This window comes from Nasonia vitripennis (genome assembly GCF_009193385.2).
Source record: "Nasonia vitripennis strain AsymCx chromosome 1 unlocalized genomic scaffold, Nvit_psr_1.1 chr1_random0005, whole genome shotgun sequence".
Taxonomy (NCBI): domain Eukaryota; kingdom Metazoa; phylum Arthropoda; class Insecta; order Hymenoptera; family Pteromalidae; genus Nasonia; species Nasonia vitripennis.
In genome coordinates this window covers 3020191-3037516 of record NW_022279591.1, presented here as the reverse complement: position 1 = coordinate 3037516, position 17326 = coordinate 3020191, and the positions used below count along the sequence as shown (strand labels likewise).

Here is a 17326-nt window from a genome sequence, read left to right as displayed (position 1 = left end):
TTCCTCGATTACGGACGTAAAAAGGCCTTATTGAACTTCAGATTTTGGGAAAAAGTAGATATTTTATGTGTTCATTAAGTTCATTGCGCAGCTTTCAAACCTCTATGGTTCTCAAGATGTCAACGTTTCAATTTTTTTTTATTTTTTGATTCCTTATATCTTTAAAACAATGTAGTCAAATGTTTCAAAATTGTATTTGGTGATATATATATATATATATATATATATATATACTAGGGGGTTCCCCCCTGCTCGCTCCGTTCGCCAACCCCCCGATTTCAATTCTTAATTTATAAATAACTGTAAAAATAATTAAAAAGGATGCTTTATCTTTGATAAATCTATATCTTATCTTTAATTTGATATAAATTACACACATAGAATTTACGATATTTTTTCATTCTATATTTGATCAATTTGAATCTAAATCTAAGGTTAGACTCTTACTTCATTTTATGTCATACTACAGGGATATATCCCTATTGTTTATCTTTATCTTAATCAATATCTCTGCCATGAATTCGACCTTGTATCTCTACGTTTATGCGTTTTAGTCGGATGCTTCTTGACTCGTCTGCCTCTGGGATATTGGTGGTGTCGGTGTCTGCTCGGTTGGCATAAGGGATGAAGGTAGCGGTGTTGGTGTCATTAAAAGCGGTTTGTGACTTAAGTTGCCTTCCTCCAAGGTATAGGCAGGTTTTAGCCTGTCGATGGAAACCGTCGTGTCTTTCCCGTGCACGTTGACAATAAATGTTTTGTCGCTGTGGCTAACAACTTGATACGGTCTATCGTATGGCATCTAAAGCGAGTTTTCTACAGCGTCATGGCGTATATAAAAAATGCACCGATGTTGCCAGGTCCTTGAAAACGAAACCTTGCCTCGGCGATGCTTGGATGTAGCAGAAATGTATGATCGCTAGGTAGATAACGAGAAGTTCGCGGTCGAAGGCGCAGTAACGGACTCCCGTCGCGCTCAGTTTCTTTGACAAGAATCCTAACGGCTTCCACTGATCGTCTACTCGCTGCTGCAGGACTGAGTCTTATTTTTGCTGATTCTCCTGAAACTTCGTAGTACATTTTTGACGATCTAAAATTACTCTCAAAGAATGAAATAATTTCATCGATAGTTTTGAATTTTTGTCCCCTAGCGCACGCTTATGCATCATCAAAAAGGCGCATTTGAATAAGGTGCGCACGGTCTTCTTCGTTCCCTTCGGGGAGAATATCTCGAGCTTCAGTGCAACCGTCGACAAACTGTGTTAATAATATGTTCAATCCATTGAAACGAGGAATTTAATCAATCGTGTCCTTCAAAGATATCACTTTTATTTGTGGCGCCATTTTTTCCTTACTACTCTCGATTTCACTTTCAATATTTTATTCGTTTATGATTTCATCGAATTTTAGACGCGACTTCGGAGCAATTATTTGTAAAGGATTATATTTCTATACCTGTGTGGTCTCGAGTGTCGTTAGGGACTATTCTCAACAGCAGCAATTCTCCAAAAATTACAACCAAGGTCAAAGAGGTCACCAACGAGGACACTTCAGAGGTCGACCCTACAGAGGTCGTGGTCGAGGACGAGGTTCTTCAGGCCAACCCAGAGGTGAATCATCCAACGATCAACAAAACTACCCATCCGAGGCATGGACTACACAGGTATGCGACGACTCGAACTATTTCTATACCAACCCTCGGGAGAAGTATAGAAATACTAAAATAAGTGAAATAAATAATGTATCAGGGCATGCTGAAAATAATGAAAATTGTAATGAGATTAATTGGTTGTTAGATAGCGGTTGTACAGATCACATTGTAAAAAGTGATAGATATTTTGATAATTACGTAACTTTGAAAAATCCAGTAGATGTAAAATTACCAGACGGTAAAACGCTAATAGCAACAAAAATAGGTACAATTAGAATCTGCTTCAAAAATTAATAAATTTTGCTTAATACCTTTTACATAATAAACATTTTTTAAATCAACACATTTTTCATTGTAATAAGTTTTTCTAAAATCACAGAAAATAATACGATAGTAGCAAGAAATGAAAATGCGAAAATTTATAATCAGTCTAGAGAATTGATAGCTGTTGCAAACAAAGTAGATAATTTGTATGTTATGAAAAGCTTTGTAATTGTAAAAGAAAATAAACAAATGAATGTAAATTCATTAAGATTAACCGATAAAGAGAAATGGCATAGAGCATTAGGTATGTAAATTTTCAATATTTAAATAAATTAGTAAAAAACAAATTAGTTGAAGGATTGCCAGAAAAAATAGAAAATATTGAAATGAAATGTGCAAATTGTATAGAGAGTAAAATGGCAAATGTACGTTTTGAAAATAGCAGATCAAAAACAACTGAAATTCTAGAATTGATTCATACTGATTTAAATGGTCCACATAATACTACTGGTTATGGTGGAGAAAAATATTTCTTAACATTTGTTGATGATTATAGTAAGTGCATTAGAATCTTTTGTATTAAAAATAAATCAGAGACTGCAAGTTGCTTGAAAGAATTTGTTAATCTAGTAGAAAATAAATTCAATAAAAAGGTTAAAAAATTACGATGTGATAATGGCAAAGAATATCTTGTAACGTGGCGGATGCTTACTGGGATGGAGGGCCCAGCGAACAACTCCCGAACACCAACGTTGACAATAAAAGAATAATCCGGCCGAATTTATTAATAACAGGGCGCCAGGCCGAACTACACTTTACCCGCGACACAATACTCTCGCCTTCTACCGCGGCTGTGAAACTCTTTCCCTCGTGAGGAGGTTCCGATGACGAACACAAAGTATTTCGGGTGATACTCTCGGTCTTACGACTATGCGAAATAGCGGGTGATTAGGGACTAAACAACACTTTGCTCGATATTTAAGTACTAAAGTAAGAAAGAATTTTTATTTACTCTTTGTCTGACCACAAATTATACAACTCAACTTCTAATAGAATGCGTTAATTCCGACTTTCAAACTCACTCTCACTCACACAATTCTCGTCGCGCCGCGTACTTCGAAATTCTCTCGCGCCACGTGGCATCAATGAATGCTCGTTCCCGGCGGCCACTAGCTTCCCTACGAGTTCTCGACACCATGAGTCTTACTAACCTGGCTACCAATTTCCGCACCACAACTGTTACTTCCTCTCCTCCTGATGATGTCTCGTCCTCCAAGAAAAGCGAACTCGCGAAGAACTCTCTCGTGCAGTTAATTAAAACCGGGGGGATCTACTCCAGGTTTCGTGCTCGTTGCCGTCCGGAACTACAATGCTCGCGTCGCGGGTCTCTGCGCCACAAGGACCTCATCGAGCCTGTCGATAATCGATATTACTCGCACGCAGGCGACTAAACAGGCGTCGATACAGAAGTCAATACGCGCGCGATTCGAACCGCGACTCATTCTCTCACTCTCTCACAAAAAGCTGATTTACGAAGGAATTCGATACACTACCAGTGCTTACGCTCAAGATATAAAAATTAATGATTCAATTATAGAAACTAAGACTGGTCATACAGGTATTATAAATAAAATATGTCTTTTTCATGATGACAGTCAAAACAAAATACTGATTTTGTATAATCCTATTCAATTAAAAAAAGAAAAAATTTTTAATCTACGACTAATTCATCACATTAAAGAATGTATAATTAAATACAATCAATTACAGGTATGTCAATTAGAAGATTTAAAGGGGCAGTGTATTATAATGTCAGTAAATGCAAAAAATTACTTATGTAAAATAAAAAGAGGATGTCTCGGTGATTAATTATGTATTCATAGATAAATTCTTTTTTACATTTTTATAAATAGTTTTTTTTTACATATATAAACTCTACATTTTTCCATCTCTTAAAAAAAAATTTAGGTGATATTTAAAACACTTGTTTTTAAAATAAATTTTATAAATTTAATGTCTTATTCTGATATTTATAATTTAAATTCAAATGCTAAGTAATAATCGATTTTTTTTATTTGTCGATGTTTGTTTTTGTTAAAATTGATTCATTTGTGTTCTTGTTTTCTAATTTTTGTTTTTTTTCTGCTTTTTACTATTGTTATATGTATAATAAAAACTACGATAAATTATAACTTAAAATTGTTTTTTTATAATTTGTATAGTTTATTTCTGGTTTTTTTTCTGTTTTTTAAAGTTTATATTCATTAATATATGTCAATTTCATGTTACAATTTTAGCATGCATTTTAAGTTTTATGTTAATTATTATAGTTTATATCTGTTTATTTTTATTTTTTTTTTAGATTTGTTGGTTAATATCGGTTTTTAATAGTTATCCCTAGTTTTTTATTGTTTATTTTTGTTCCAATTTTCCAAATTCGGTCAAAGATTAACATATTTATACAAAAAAAACAAATAATGAACAAATAATAATACCAAACAACAGAAAAAAGCAAAAAAAAAAGAAAAAAACGGCATATTTTTCCGCCAGGGTGAAAATAAAGAAAATGAAATACTAGAAAATGAATCCAAAATTGATGAATATTATGTAAATTCAAATAGAAAAAATTCTCTTATCTCTACTCAGACCTTCGGGGAAAGTAGAGATAACAAATCAAATTTTGACATTGTTGAAAACGAAAATATACATGATGATTTTTCGAATACGGTAGAAAATAAAAGTAAAGAAAATCTGATTGTAAAAAGAAAATCAGAAAGAAAGAAAAGTTCTGTAAATAGATTTGGAAATCCAGTATCACATTGTATTTATGTAAATTATATTGATGCAAATGTACCGAATACATTCGAGGAGGTGCTAAACTCCAGCGAATATAAACAATGGAAAATTGCAATGGACTCAGAGATAAATAGTCTAAACAAAAATAATACTTGGCAAATTGTTGAAAGGCTAAAAGACAAAAAGTAATTGATGTAAAATGGGTCTATAAAAAGAAAAATAACAATGTTTATAAAGCAGGATTAGTTGTAAGAGGATTTCAACAAATAGAATACATTGAAAATGTTTATTCACCAGTAGGCAAAATGCAAACATTGAAAATTTTATTGTCATACAGCTGTAAAAACAATTTATTTATAGAACAAATGGATGTAGCAACTGCTTTCTTAAATGGTTATGTAAAAACAGAAGTATATATTAATGAACCGAAAGGTTATGAGACTGGTGACAATAAAGTTTGCAAGTTGCAAAAGGCATTATACGGATTGCGAGAAAGCCCTAGAGCTTGGTATAATTGTTTTAACGAATATATTGAAAAATTAAATTTTGTGAGAAGTAATTACGATTATTGTTTATATGTAAATAATACTAGCAAAGATCCAATATATATACTAGTCTTTGTAGATGATCTCTTAATTTGTTGCAAAGACAAAAATAAAATAAACAAAGTTAAAGCTAGTCTAATGCAAAGATTTGCAATGAAAGATATGGGCAAAATTAGCCAATATATAGGCATTGATATAGATTATAATCGTGATTATAATGAAAATAGAAATAAAATGACTTTAAGTCAAACTAAATATATTGAATCTTTAGCTGCTAAATATAATTTAGAAAATGCAAAATTATATGATACTCCGATGGAGACAAATTTAAAATTAGAACAAGCTAGTGAAATAGATGAACGAATAAAATACAGAAATTTAATTGGCGAATTATTATACATAAGTACAGGCACAAGGCCAGATATTGCGTATAGCGTAAACTATTTAAGTCGTTACCAAAGTTGTTATGATCAAACGCACTACAAATATGCGATGCGAATTTTGAAATACTTGTATAAAACTAAAGATATAAAATTCACGTATCACGATAATATAAAAGGCGACATATTAGATTGTATGGTAGATTCTGATTACGCAGGTGATAATTTAGATAGAAAATCTACAACAGGCTTCGTCATAAGACTGTATAAAAATGTAATTTTCTGGAAAACACACAAACAAAACACTGTAACTAAATGTTCTACCTTTGCCGAGTACACTGCTATGTCAGAAGCAGTGACCGAGATATTGTTCATAAAAAATTTATTAAGCGAATCATTTAATGTCAACTTCGATAAACCGATTAATATGTACGAGGATAACTCAGGTGCAATTGCGATTGCAAAGTACGGTAATTTTACAAAGAATCCGAAACACATTGAAGTGCAATATCATTATATTAATGAGAATTATAAAAATGGCATAATTGATATTATAAAAATAGACTCTCAATTTAATTTAGCAGATATGTTAACAAAAAGTCTCGATAAGACAAAATTTATAAAAAATAGACAAGCTTTGAACTTGGTCTGAACTTGGTAAAATACATTGAACTTGGTATGAACTTAGTAAAATACATTGAACTTAGTCTGAACTAAGTAAAATACATTGAACTTAGACTTGAACTTGGTAAAATATTTTGAACTTGGCTTGAACTTGGCCAAATACATTGAACTTGGCCTGAACTTGGCAACATACTATGCAAATGTATTATATATCTCATCAAGATTATAAACTTAAGGAGGCGTGTTGTAATATAGTAAGTATTATAATCTTGATTATAAGTACCAAAACAGTACACGTCGCGCCATCTATTGGTCGACGACGATTTTGTGCAAGGAGACGAGCTTACGCGAGAGCGACCGCACCGCACATGCCTCGCGTCTACACTCTAAGCGCTGATTATACTGTACACGCTGTTCTCCCTCTTGCCTGTAAGACTCCAAGCCCAGCGGACGTACTGCCGACTATGGCTATTGCCATATATAAATAAATTACCATTATTCATTCAACATTAACCTCAGTATTCTTAATTTACTTTATTCTAAATTTGTCGCGCGAGATGCCGAATCTGAGCTCTATCGCGAGGATTTTTAAATATAACAAGATACTTTGAATTTTAAATTATGTCGCGCTGAGACTTTCCTTGATAAAAAATATTCTGCGTCACCAGAAAGACCGACAAATGATGAGACGAACGTAAGAACAAATCCAGAACTATATCGTTCGATGATTCTTGCATAAAGTCGTCAAGAATTAGTATTTTTTTCTTTTCTGTATCTACGGAGTAATCGCTTTGCTGCGGAAGTCCCTCTTGAAACTCGATAGGTACATCAGCACTCCCGCCAACTTTGAATTCACTGCAACACGTCTCTTGCCACTCAATATAGTAGAGCAGAACCCTGTCGAAGCGAGCATAGCATATCTCAGGCAGATGCTCGAGAAATTTTTTCAGAAACCAGCTTTTTCCAGCTCCTGTCGGTCCAGCTATGCACGCCGTAAAATGATGCTTCCAACGCGTATCCATCTTTTCGACTAAAACGCTCTCAACTATACACGTGCATCTATGGCTTGCCTATAAGCGTACGATTATGAGAGAGAGAGAGAGAGAGAGAGAGAGAGAGAGAGAGAGAGAGAGAGAGAGAGAGAGAGAGAGAGAGAGAGAGAGAGAGAGAGAGAGAGAGAGATTAGATTAGATTAGATTAGATTAATTAATTTTATTTGCGTACATTATGTTGTACGATTCAATATGTACAGCAGAGTAGTAAAAGTACGAAAATAATAAGTTTGAGGTATCTGTTTTAGTAGGTGTGTAGTGTGAAAGTATGCTGAGGTGAAGATGGGTTAAGCAAGAGTGAGCAAGTGTGTGTGTGTGTGTGCGTGACTGTGTACACGATGTTTATGTGTTTATGCGTTTTCGAGTTCGAAAAAGTAATCTTTAGCTAGTTTCTTGAATACTGCGATGGATGTAGTGTTACGGAGGTGTGATGGCAGGTTGTTCCATAGGTATGAGGCGCTGATATGAAACGAGTTCCTCAGCGTCTCCGTCGCGAAAGTAGGGATATCCAGCGGTGTCAATTCCCCCCTAACATGCCGGAGTGCTATGCGAAAGTCGAAGTAGGCCAGTACGTATGATGGTACGGTAGTGTTAAACATTTTTCGTAAGAAATAAAGAATGTTATAATTACAAGAACAATTTTAACATACTTTCTTTTATTACAAATATATTAAACATAACGCAGAAGAATTTATATTACTTAAAAACTAATACAAAAACGAGATTCTTAAATTTACTTTTTTCTATTCACGAACAACTTACATACTATACTTAACTTTTGTAACCGTACGGGATCGATAACCTAGGAGTAACATACCTACGCTTTTTTAGAACTATGCTACACGATTTGACCTCTTCTCGCGTGACGACAGGCGGTCTTTTAATAGAATTAAACTTAAGATTAATGCATTCATTTTCTTCATCAGGCTTAAAATAATTTTCAATCCACCTGAGAGGAAGCTCGTAATATAAGTCCCTTCGTCGAGTTCGTAGGTCATATCGCCGAGCAACGAGCCTAACGGGGGCCTGTATTCTTGTGCGTTTTCATTGCACGCAAATATGCACGAATCAGTGTCGCAGTACAGCGTTTGCTTGCCGAGCTTCTCCAAATATGAAAATAGTTTCAAGCGGGCCAGAGTTGTCGTGTTGGCTGCTATAACTACGTTCGTATATGGAGTAGACTCCACAGCATCGTCGATGTACTGCCAGCTCGCGTACATCACCTCCTCGTTGACCAGCAGGAGACTTAAGACATCTTTATCCTCGGCCGTTAGAAGTTTAAGGAGGTCTTCGCGCTCCTTGACGATCACCGTCTGTTTTAAATTATCGCGCTGTTCGAACTTGCCCCAGAACGAGTTCAGACAGAGCTTTGCAACAGTGCGCAGGCCAGGGTTTTTCGAGATTTTTTCCAGATTGAGCGATATCCCCTCATTCTCGCGATACTCGCGAACGTAACGCGCTTTCGATTCCGCGTCAACGCACCAAGCTGGAAACCCCGATGCCTCCTACTTTAATCGCAAGAAAGTGTTGACGTAGTCAGCAAAAAGTCCTCCTTCACCTGTGAGCGGATCGAACTTAGTCATACTATACTGCCATATGACGAATATTTCAGTTATAGTATAGCCAACTTCGATGGCTTTTCGCAGCTCATCCGCCACTCAGGTTCCGCTGAACTCTCGCTGACTCGCATCCGGGTATCAACGATCGCTCTACTGCATCTCTTTGCAGCATGTACGGCATAGTGCGAAGAGAAGCTTGCCGTGCATTTTTATCAGCAAAAGAGGCTGATACATTTTTCCCGGCGGTAAAAGCTTACATTCTACCAGCCCATCTATGGCCAAAAAATTGTTGAGATTGCTACCCGTCAGCTCGTCAGATTCCTCGCCGTATAAAACAGTCTTAATTATAACCGCGTGTCGACTTGCAATGTCGACACCAATTTTTGCCGAACTCGTGCTTACCACGCTGCCGGTTCACGCTTTTGCAGCAGGTAAGACAAATATGCAGCACATCGCACAATCGCTTGTGCTTCGCTTTGTATGATCCCGCAACCGAATAGTTGCGAAAACATACATTGCCGAAAAAACTGCGATTGCACGATGCGTGTTTTTGCAAAGCTTCGTTCTCGCTACAGGGTGGCGAGACGAAGCAGCGCGAACACAGCTGCCTACAGTTGTGACCCTTGATATTACTGTAGCCGCGATTGCAAAATGTACAGACAAATTTTGCCTTCGCAGCTCCAAAAATATTGACCATCACGTCGTAATGAAGCTCGTAGTAGAGCAAAAAAATTACGGTTGTGTAGGCATCGCTGTGTCCGTCAAAAAATGGTGCTTCACCGCTGCCCATCGAGTCTTTCTTGTAAGCAACTAAAGCTGTACCACGAGCAGTAAAATAATGCTGGAAATGGCGAAGCTCTTTTACACCACAAACTTAGCAAGGTACGAGAACACCGGCATCCTGGCACAATTTTACAGCTCGCTCATGCTGTAGTTGCCTACGACCGTCACGGATGACGTTCCACTTGGCTCGCATCGCCGGGGTATCGCTCGTCTGAAGCGCGATTTTTGTCTCGCCTACAACGAACGCTCACGGCAGACAGAGATTGTCACGATTGCAGATCTGAATGATGGACCGTTGAGAAACGCTGTCGACGGTCAAGATTTTCCGTCGAGAGCCACATGCACCTACAGGCAGGTGGCTCTCGACGGTCTCTACGACGGTCAAACAAATGGTAAATGACTCGTCGACTCGAAAATTTGCGTTGCTTTAAACGAGTCTAGACACCACAAACCATAAATCATCGCCAGTCAGCGCGCTCGCGAGACGATACGAGAGTCTGACCGACCCGTTTGCGAAATATTTGCTAGAGATTGAAACACCAACGCGATAGCTCCCGCTTTTGATAAGAGTTAGCAAATACTCGAAAATATCGCGTATTGCTAACTCAACTCAGCTCACAGCTGAGCATGTTGGTCCTACGCAACAGTGTTTTAATCCGTAGCGTCAGACGGCGAGTGTCTGTACGGAATTTCCGTACGCGATGCACCGCATTTACGATAATTTCGAAGCGACGATAACGCTCTTCGTCACGACCTTCCTGCACCTTCTGATCTGAATCAGAAGTTGCAGCAGAACTGCTAACAATACTATTGTTTGGCGACGGTGCCTCTTCGCCCGAGGTATCGCTGCCGTCACCACCGCTGCCGCCTACCTACGATATGCCGCTCGCTGTACTGTCATCGATGAACGGGTGACCCGCATCGTAGAATCCGATCTCCTGCAGCATGGATAATGTAGGGCTCAGCCCTGTTAAAGAGTCCTCTGAGGCAGATGATATTGCCGGCGATGATGGGCTCTCTTCCTCGCTGCTGCTGACATTATCGTCGTCGAGTGCAAAAAAGCGAGCCTTTATTCTCGCGCATGACCGTTGTAGCATTGAATGATGTCGCTGAACAACTTGGCCATCTCGAACGCAGTCATAGAAAATAACTTGTCTGCTGATTTTTCTAACAAGTTGTTTAACCAACGTACTTTCTGCGCACAACCGTTATTTACGATTCGTAGCGCAGCAGCTTGAAAAATAATAGCCGCGACATTTTCTGGAACTGCATCCAGACAGGGCTCCATCCCTTCGTTCAGATAACGTCTGATAACTTAAAAAATTACTATTGTTAGTAATAATAATTTTTTATGAAAATTTAATAGTTATAAAAAATTTCTCTCACTTTCATTAATCCAACGGTCGAACGAGCTATATTGGTCGAAGCAAGCATGCGGATTCATCGCAACTTTCTCAGCGGTCTCATCCCGAGTCGCAAATACTTCCTGGAGCTGATTCGCGAGACATTGAGAACCTTTCTTTCGCTCTCAACCATCTCCGATTTTTTCTGATAAGCCCACGCTGGAGCTCAAGCGTATACAAATAATATAGTCAGAGTATAGCGTTACCAATGGTCTTGCATTCTTAAGACAACGAATGTCGTTAAAAGGCAGAGAGTGGAGAGGTGCTGTCTCCCTCTACCTACGTGCAGACATGTTTGCCAACGGTTTACGTTTATGAAACGGCTCGCACCGATCAGTCCACTCTGAGTCCCTACAGAGAGCACACACGTGGCCACCATCATGGCAGAATTGAAAAAATTAGTAGCCCAATGCGATGCGCTTCTCGCAAGTATCGAAGCTAAAAAACGTGCAATGAAGAAGCTGAACGGCCAGTTCGAGCGCTACCAGCAGAGAATGCTGGACATGTCAGCGCCGTTGTAGCAAAAACAGCAAGACGTTGAGCGAAAGGCTTCTCTGGCGGTACAGTTTGTGCCGATCAACGTGAGGTGCACAGTGAGCATCAATAATAGTTTGGAACACGACGTGTGGCAGGAGTGCTGAAGGTGCCTTCTCTTTCGCTGCTCGAAGTGCAGCGGACAGCCCTGCCCGTGCATCCTGGATATGGATTCGCCGAGATCGCCTTCGCCTCCATCATCATCAGCAGGCGACTACAACGACGGCGACGACAACAACGTCCAAGGTACGCCACTGACAGCACGCCGCAACCGCAGCGTACCTTATGACTTTCACCGGATGCCTACTTCGCCGAAAGAGTTAGTGCCTGGTTTACTGCGATGAGGGCCCACACGTCAACTGCACCAACAACGCGCCACTCGCAAGTGTAGGTGTAGCGCTTGTTTGTAATTTATCGCGTATAAATTTAGAGAGTGTGTGTGCGGGTGTGTAAGTATGTGTGTGTGCGCGCGCGTTCGTGTGTCATTATTCATTGAATTATTACCTTGTAAGCTGAGTCATTTTATTATTTGACTCGTACGCGTTTTTTCGTAAATAAATAGTGTGCCAGGATATCTCTTTTTTATGCGTGCAAAACCCCCCACTCCCATCAACGATCCCCAAAGCAGAAATTTAGAGTAAGCTTTGCAGCACCGTGGAGTAGAGTTATATATGCACGCGTTCATTTCGATGCAAATCATTTGTTAAGCGACCGGCAAAGCAACTCGACCAGGAGCAGAGCAAAGAGCAGAAAAAAGGTTCTACGCAGGAGAAGAGACAGCCTCTCATTAAAAGCAAGGAGCGAAGAAAGCAGAACAATCAGTCGTCATTCTCAACCAACACTTTCTCGTATCCAGAAAAAAGCGGTTATAATAATCCGTAAAAAAATCCTCCTCCTCCTCTTCCTCGTCACAAAATCAAAAATTATTTTTCACCTTTTCGTGCCCCGAAAAAGACAGCTACAGCAAGCTGAAACGCTAATTACAATAATGTATATTTTAAAAAACAATCGTCCCTCTTCAGGTCCACCATATAAATTATATACGTGCAACAAGCTCTCTCTTTACAGCGCAGAAAGGATCAGAGTCGGCACTAGGGCAATAGAAGCCAAATAGCAGGTATAGGAGTGAGCGACAGGTAGACGGCGGCCTTGGAGGTCGCGCGCAAGTATGGCGTAGAGAGAAGAGAGAGAGAAGCGGGTCCGGTACAGCGGCGATGGGAGCGTTCAAGCTTGAGGTCGGTAGAGAGAGAGAGAGAGAGAGAGAGAGAGAACTTTTTTTTGTAGAATGCATAGAGTTAGAATACATATAAGTTAGAATACATAGAATTCGAGTTAGAGCCAAAAAACCGTTTTTAGCGATTTTTGGATGTGACCGCATTCTGCGTATACATGCAGGATCAAGCCCAAAATAAATTTGACACTTTACTATTACGAGGGGAGTTCGCACACAAATTTTCAACCCGATTGATAGAAGTCTCTTAGAGATAATCGTGTAACACCAAAATTTTTATTCAAAAAACACGCAAAAATTGAACAAATTGTGCCTGCATTTTAAAAAAACGTAGACGATCAGGATACAAAAAAATAAATTTTTAGGTTTGTGCAAGAGGAGACTCATTCCAAAATTTCAGCCCGATTGGTCGAAAATTGCGTGAGATATCGCATCTCACACATTTTCCGATGACAAAACTATAAGGCACTTCCGTGTCGCGGTCGTGCCTAAAAACTGAAATCACACCCGTAGTCCGGCTGGTCTATATATGTGTGATCACATCAGTAATCCGGCTGGTCTATATAAGTGTGTAGGAAAGCAAAATGTGCGGCTAAATTCACGGTCTTAACACTAACCGTATTTGGCTAACTTCATTGTCTGAACATGTTGGGCTAAGAATTCCAAACAGATTTCAGCATTTTGCTTTCTTGCTAATTAGAAATTATAGTTAAGCATACAAATATGATTATACGCCAAAAAATTTAGATACAATAATGTAAATATTTGTACTTATTGAGTTAAAAATTGATGTTGCAGTAAAAACAAAGAGTATATAAGACTTAATGGATTAAAGGCACTAAGTAGAAGCTGACATACAGACGTATACAAACAAACACACATACATCCATACGAACATTTTCTTAAAACACTATTTTTCGAATTAAAATGCATTAAAACATAACATTTACAAAATTATAAGAATCTTAATAAATATTAATACTTTTGTTAATTAATGAAAATGTTAATAAACAATAATACCATTATTTCTAAATATTCTTGGCTGTGTAGTAGCCATGTACAAAAAAACAGTTATTCTACTCTCGCTTTATAGCCATGGAAAACGTAAAAATCTATACATGCGTCACAAAAACTATAGTGCACTGAGGTCTAAGCGGGATTTTTGACCTTGTGTGGTTTACAGTACTCGTCTTCAGCTTAGAGACGCACTCATCTTTGGCTCGTGCAACCTCGCCCTCGACTCGTACTGCAAACTCCACACACGGTCTAAAAAAGCCCACTTTACCCTCTTAGTACACAACATACTATACTTTTACGCCCATTATAAATAAAGTGTCACTAAATTCACGCATAAAATTATCTCGTTTAATACTAAAAATAGTACATAAAGCCGAACGTTATGCATACTATTTACCGATAACAATGTCGAATAATATTAATAAAATATGTTTAAACTATTATATGTATTAAAATACTGTAACCATTTCTAAATTTTAGTTACCCATCCCTCGAGGCTACCCACCCCCGTCATCAGCTATGCTTTTCGATGACGATCCAGGGATCATGTCTGAAGTAGAAACTTCAAGCACTGGATTCCGTCGTGGTGGAAAACAACGAAGTAGTTTACCAGTTGTACGAACACCTAGTAAGACACTTGAACGCCCCTTAGGTAAGGTATAAATTTCGTTAATTTTGTTAAAAATTGAGTTATTTACTTAACATCAATGCAATTAGTTTATTTGTGACTGAAATCATAGTCTCAGAAGTATGTGTGCTAAGCTGGTACAGCGGCAGGCTGAGGTGGCTGCCTGACAATACGGTGGCAGACTAATACGCCGACAGTATGCTACATCCGCAGAGGATACTGCGGTAAATGAGCAAAAATATGTGCCTTTCGCAAAGGTACATTATTTGCGTGTTGCGCGACGTTACCTAGTAGCAGAGCGCCTACTGCAGTGCATGTTAGTTGGGGAGCGCTGATTACATAGCAGCAGAGCTGTGAGCTTATTTGGGTGGGAAAGGCACGTGCTGAACAGATTTCGACTCACCAAAAATATCCGTTAACTCGTAAAGGTAATGTTCAACGCTATTCGACACACAGCTCCTTTGACGCAAATATCGTCGCTCCCTACGAAGACTAGCACAGTTCAAATTTTCGAACGAAAACTAGCATCATTCACGATTTGCCGAGAAAAGTAGCACAGTTCAAAAGTGCCGCCAGGAGTAGCACAACTCACATATTTCCCGTGAAGACTAGCACAACTCGCTACTTATATTACTTAAAATGTGAGTATTTTACGTTTTTATTGGATTATTGAGTTGGTTAAATTCATGAAAACCTTGGACAAAGACAGACAAACATCAGAGTTTTAAAAAATTTCCGAAATTTCTAAAAAAGTGAACAATTTAAAAAAATGTTTGTAAAAAATTATTGCATTTGGGAAAACAATCTTAAATTCAGTAAAAAGTTGTAAATTGTGAATATTTAAAAATGTTCATTTGGGACAGTTTCGCAAAAATCGGGAAATTTTCATAGAAATTCGTTGTTTAAAGTTTGAATTGTGCTAGTCTTCGCGGGAAATTTTGAGTTGTGCTAGTCTAGCGTGCGTCAAATGAGTTGTGCTACTTATGATGGGAAATTTGAACAGTGCTACTCTAGGGAGCGTCGATATATTCCCGTTAGATGCCCAAGTATCCTTGATGTATAACACAAGTACATAAAAGGTACATAAGTATAATGCGTACATAAAAATGTTGATATACTAAGACTATTTCGAACTTAGGAGTTAGGGAATCGCACACCCATACACTCAAGTAATTTACTGATCTCATGCTAACATGGAAGTTTGTTCTACTGTAGATTTATTGCAGATTAAAGAATTGGTTTCTTTAAGTTAGAAGAAAATTAAAATAAATTTGCTCAATAAAGAGAAAATTAATGTCCTACAAAGCGCAACTTATTTTACAAATGGCATAACGTTGGATTGACGAACATTTTGAATATTTAGAGAAATACCAGAAATGGTCTAAACCACTTGCTGCAGCTATTGATAAACTGCAAGGTGAAAAAGATTGTTTTTATAGCTGCACATTACCAATCCTAATAAGACTGAGAACAAAATGGGAATCAATGGTGGAAAATGATGCATCGATAGTGATTTCTAAAGATTTAATTAAAGATATGATTGCTATGTTAGATACACGATTCAATGATTATTTGAATATTGTAGGTGATGTTGGTAAATTTGCTGCAGTAGCAGCATTACTGCATCCAAAATTTAAATTATCTTGGGCACCATGTTTAAATTCTGAAGCTCAAAATGCAGTGCAAAATTTGACGCGCAGTCTAATGACGCAACAACAAAATGAAAGACCTGCAGTTAAAGAGGATGAGGAGATAGATGATTTTTATTATTTTGGAGCACGCTTTTCCAACTTCTTGTCAAATTCATCACTCATTCCACAGCAAACAGGAGAAAATGAATTAATTCGATTTTTGCAACATCCAAAAAAACTATGGATATCCTGAACGAATTTCCGCAAGTGAAAAAGTTATTTTTAAGATACAACACACCTTTGCCATCGTCAGCCCCTGTTCAAAGGCTATTTTCATACGTGACTTTGTTGAATTCACCAAAATTCAATCGATTAACAGATGCACATTTTGAAAGAAGAGTAATATGTAAAGCCAATGCATGCAAAAAGTATTTATAAATTCAAGATTTATGTTATTGTTTTTAATCGCTATGAATCAAATTACTCATCGCATAAGTAAATATAACACTGTAATTTACAAATATTTTTTTATAGCTTATATGCGCATTTCATTTGTGATTTAAGTGCGGAAAAGGAACTTATTTAAATGATAAATATATAAAAATGGTTGTAAAAAAAGTTGTGTGTTTTTTTATTGCGCCCTTATATAGACATGCCCTTATATATTATGGGGTTAAGTCATTATTTTACAACAAAAAATTATTGTATTTTTTACTATAAAGTGAAATGTGCGATAGTAATCGCGTGTCACCTCGAGCAGCAATTCAAAGTTTTTGGAAATTTTCGAATTATTGACGTGCTTGATGATTATTAATGATTTATAGTTTTAATTATCAATTATTGAGGCTTATAATTACTAATTAAATCATTAAATTATCAATCTCCAGCGTATAATTAATTTTTTTTTTTAATTATCAATTGTGTCGGCCAATAATTGACGATTAATAGTTTTAATTATTAATTATTGAGGCTTATAATTAATTATTGAATTATTTAATTATTAATTAGAAATGGATAATTATCCATTTTTGCAACCCTGGTTCTACATTTCACGACAAAAGTTCCATCTATAGTCAAGCGTTTAATACACACACCTTGAATTTGCGAAATCATCTCTAATTTTAAGGTTAGGTTTATACATACTCGAATTATCAACTAAGCTCCCCTAAAAGAAAAATTAAAGACTCTGTATTAAGCGGGGAACCTGGCGGTTACCAGCAGGGTGTCTTGC

General features: G+C 37.5%; 1 protein-coding gene across 37 annotated transcripts in view; it reads left to right on the top strand.

The window, feature by feature from the left end:
* Window positions 1–17326, top strand: part of LOC100118566 (coiled-coil domain-containing protein AGAP005037) — a 1551999-nt gene that overhangs the window by 314115 nt on the left and 1220558 nt on the right. For all 37 annotated transcript variants that reach the window (XR_004345134.1, XR_004345131.1, XR_004226356.2 and 34 more), the window contains one exon: window positions 14317–14488. Coding sequence is in view for 30 of the 37 variants with exons in the window: in XM_032601341.1 (XP_032457232.1) it covers window positions 14317–14488 (172 nt within the window). In the remaining 7 variants the exon portion in view is untranslated. The remainder of the gene's footprint in view (window positions 1–14316; window positions 14489–17326) is intronic.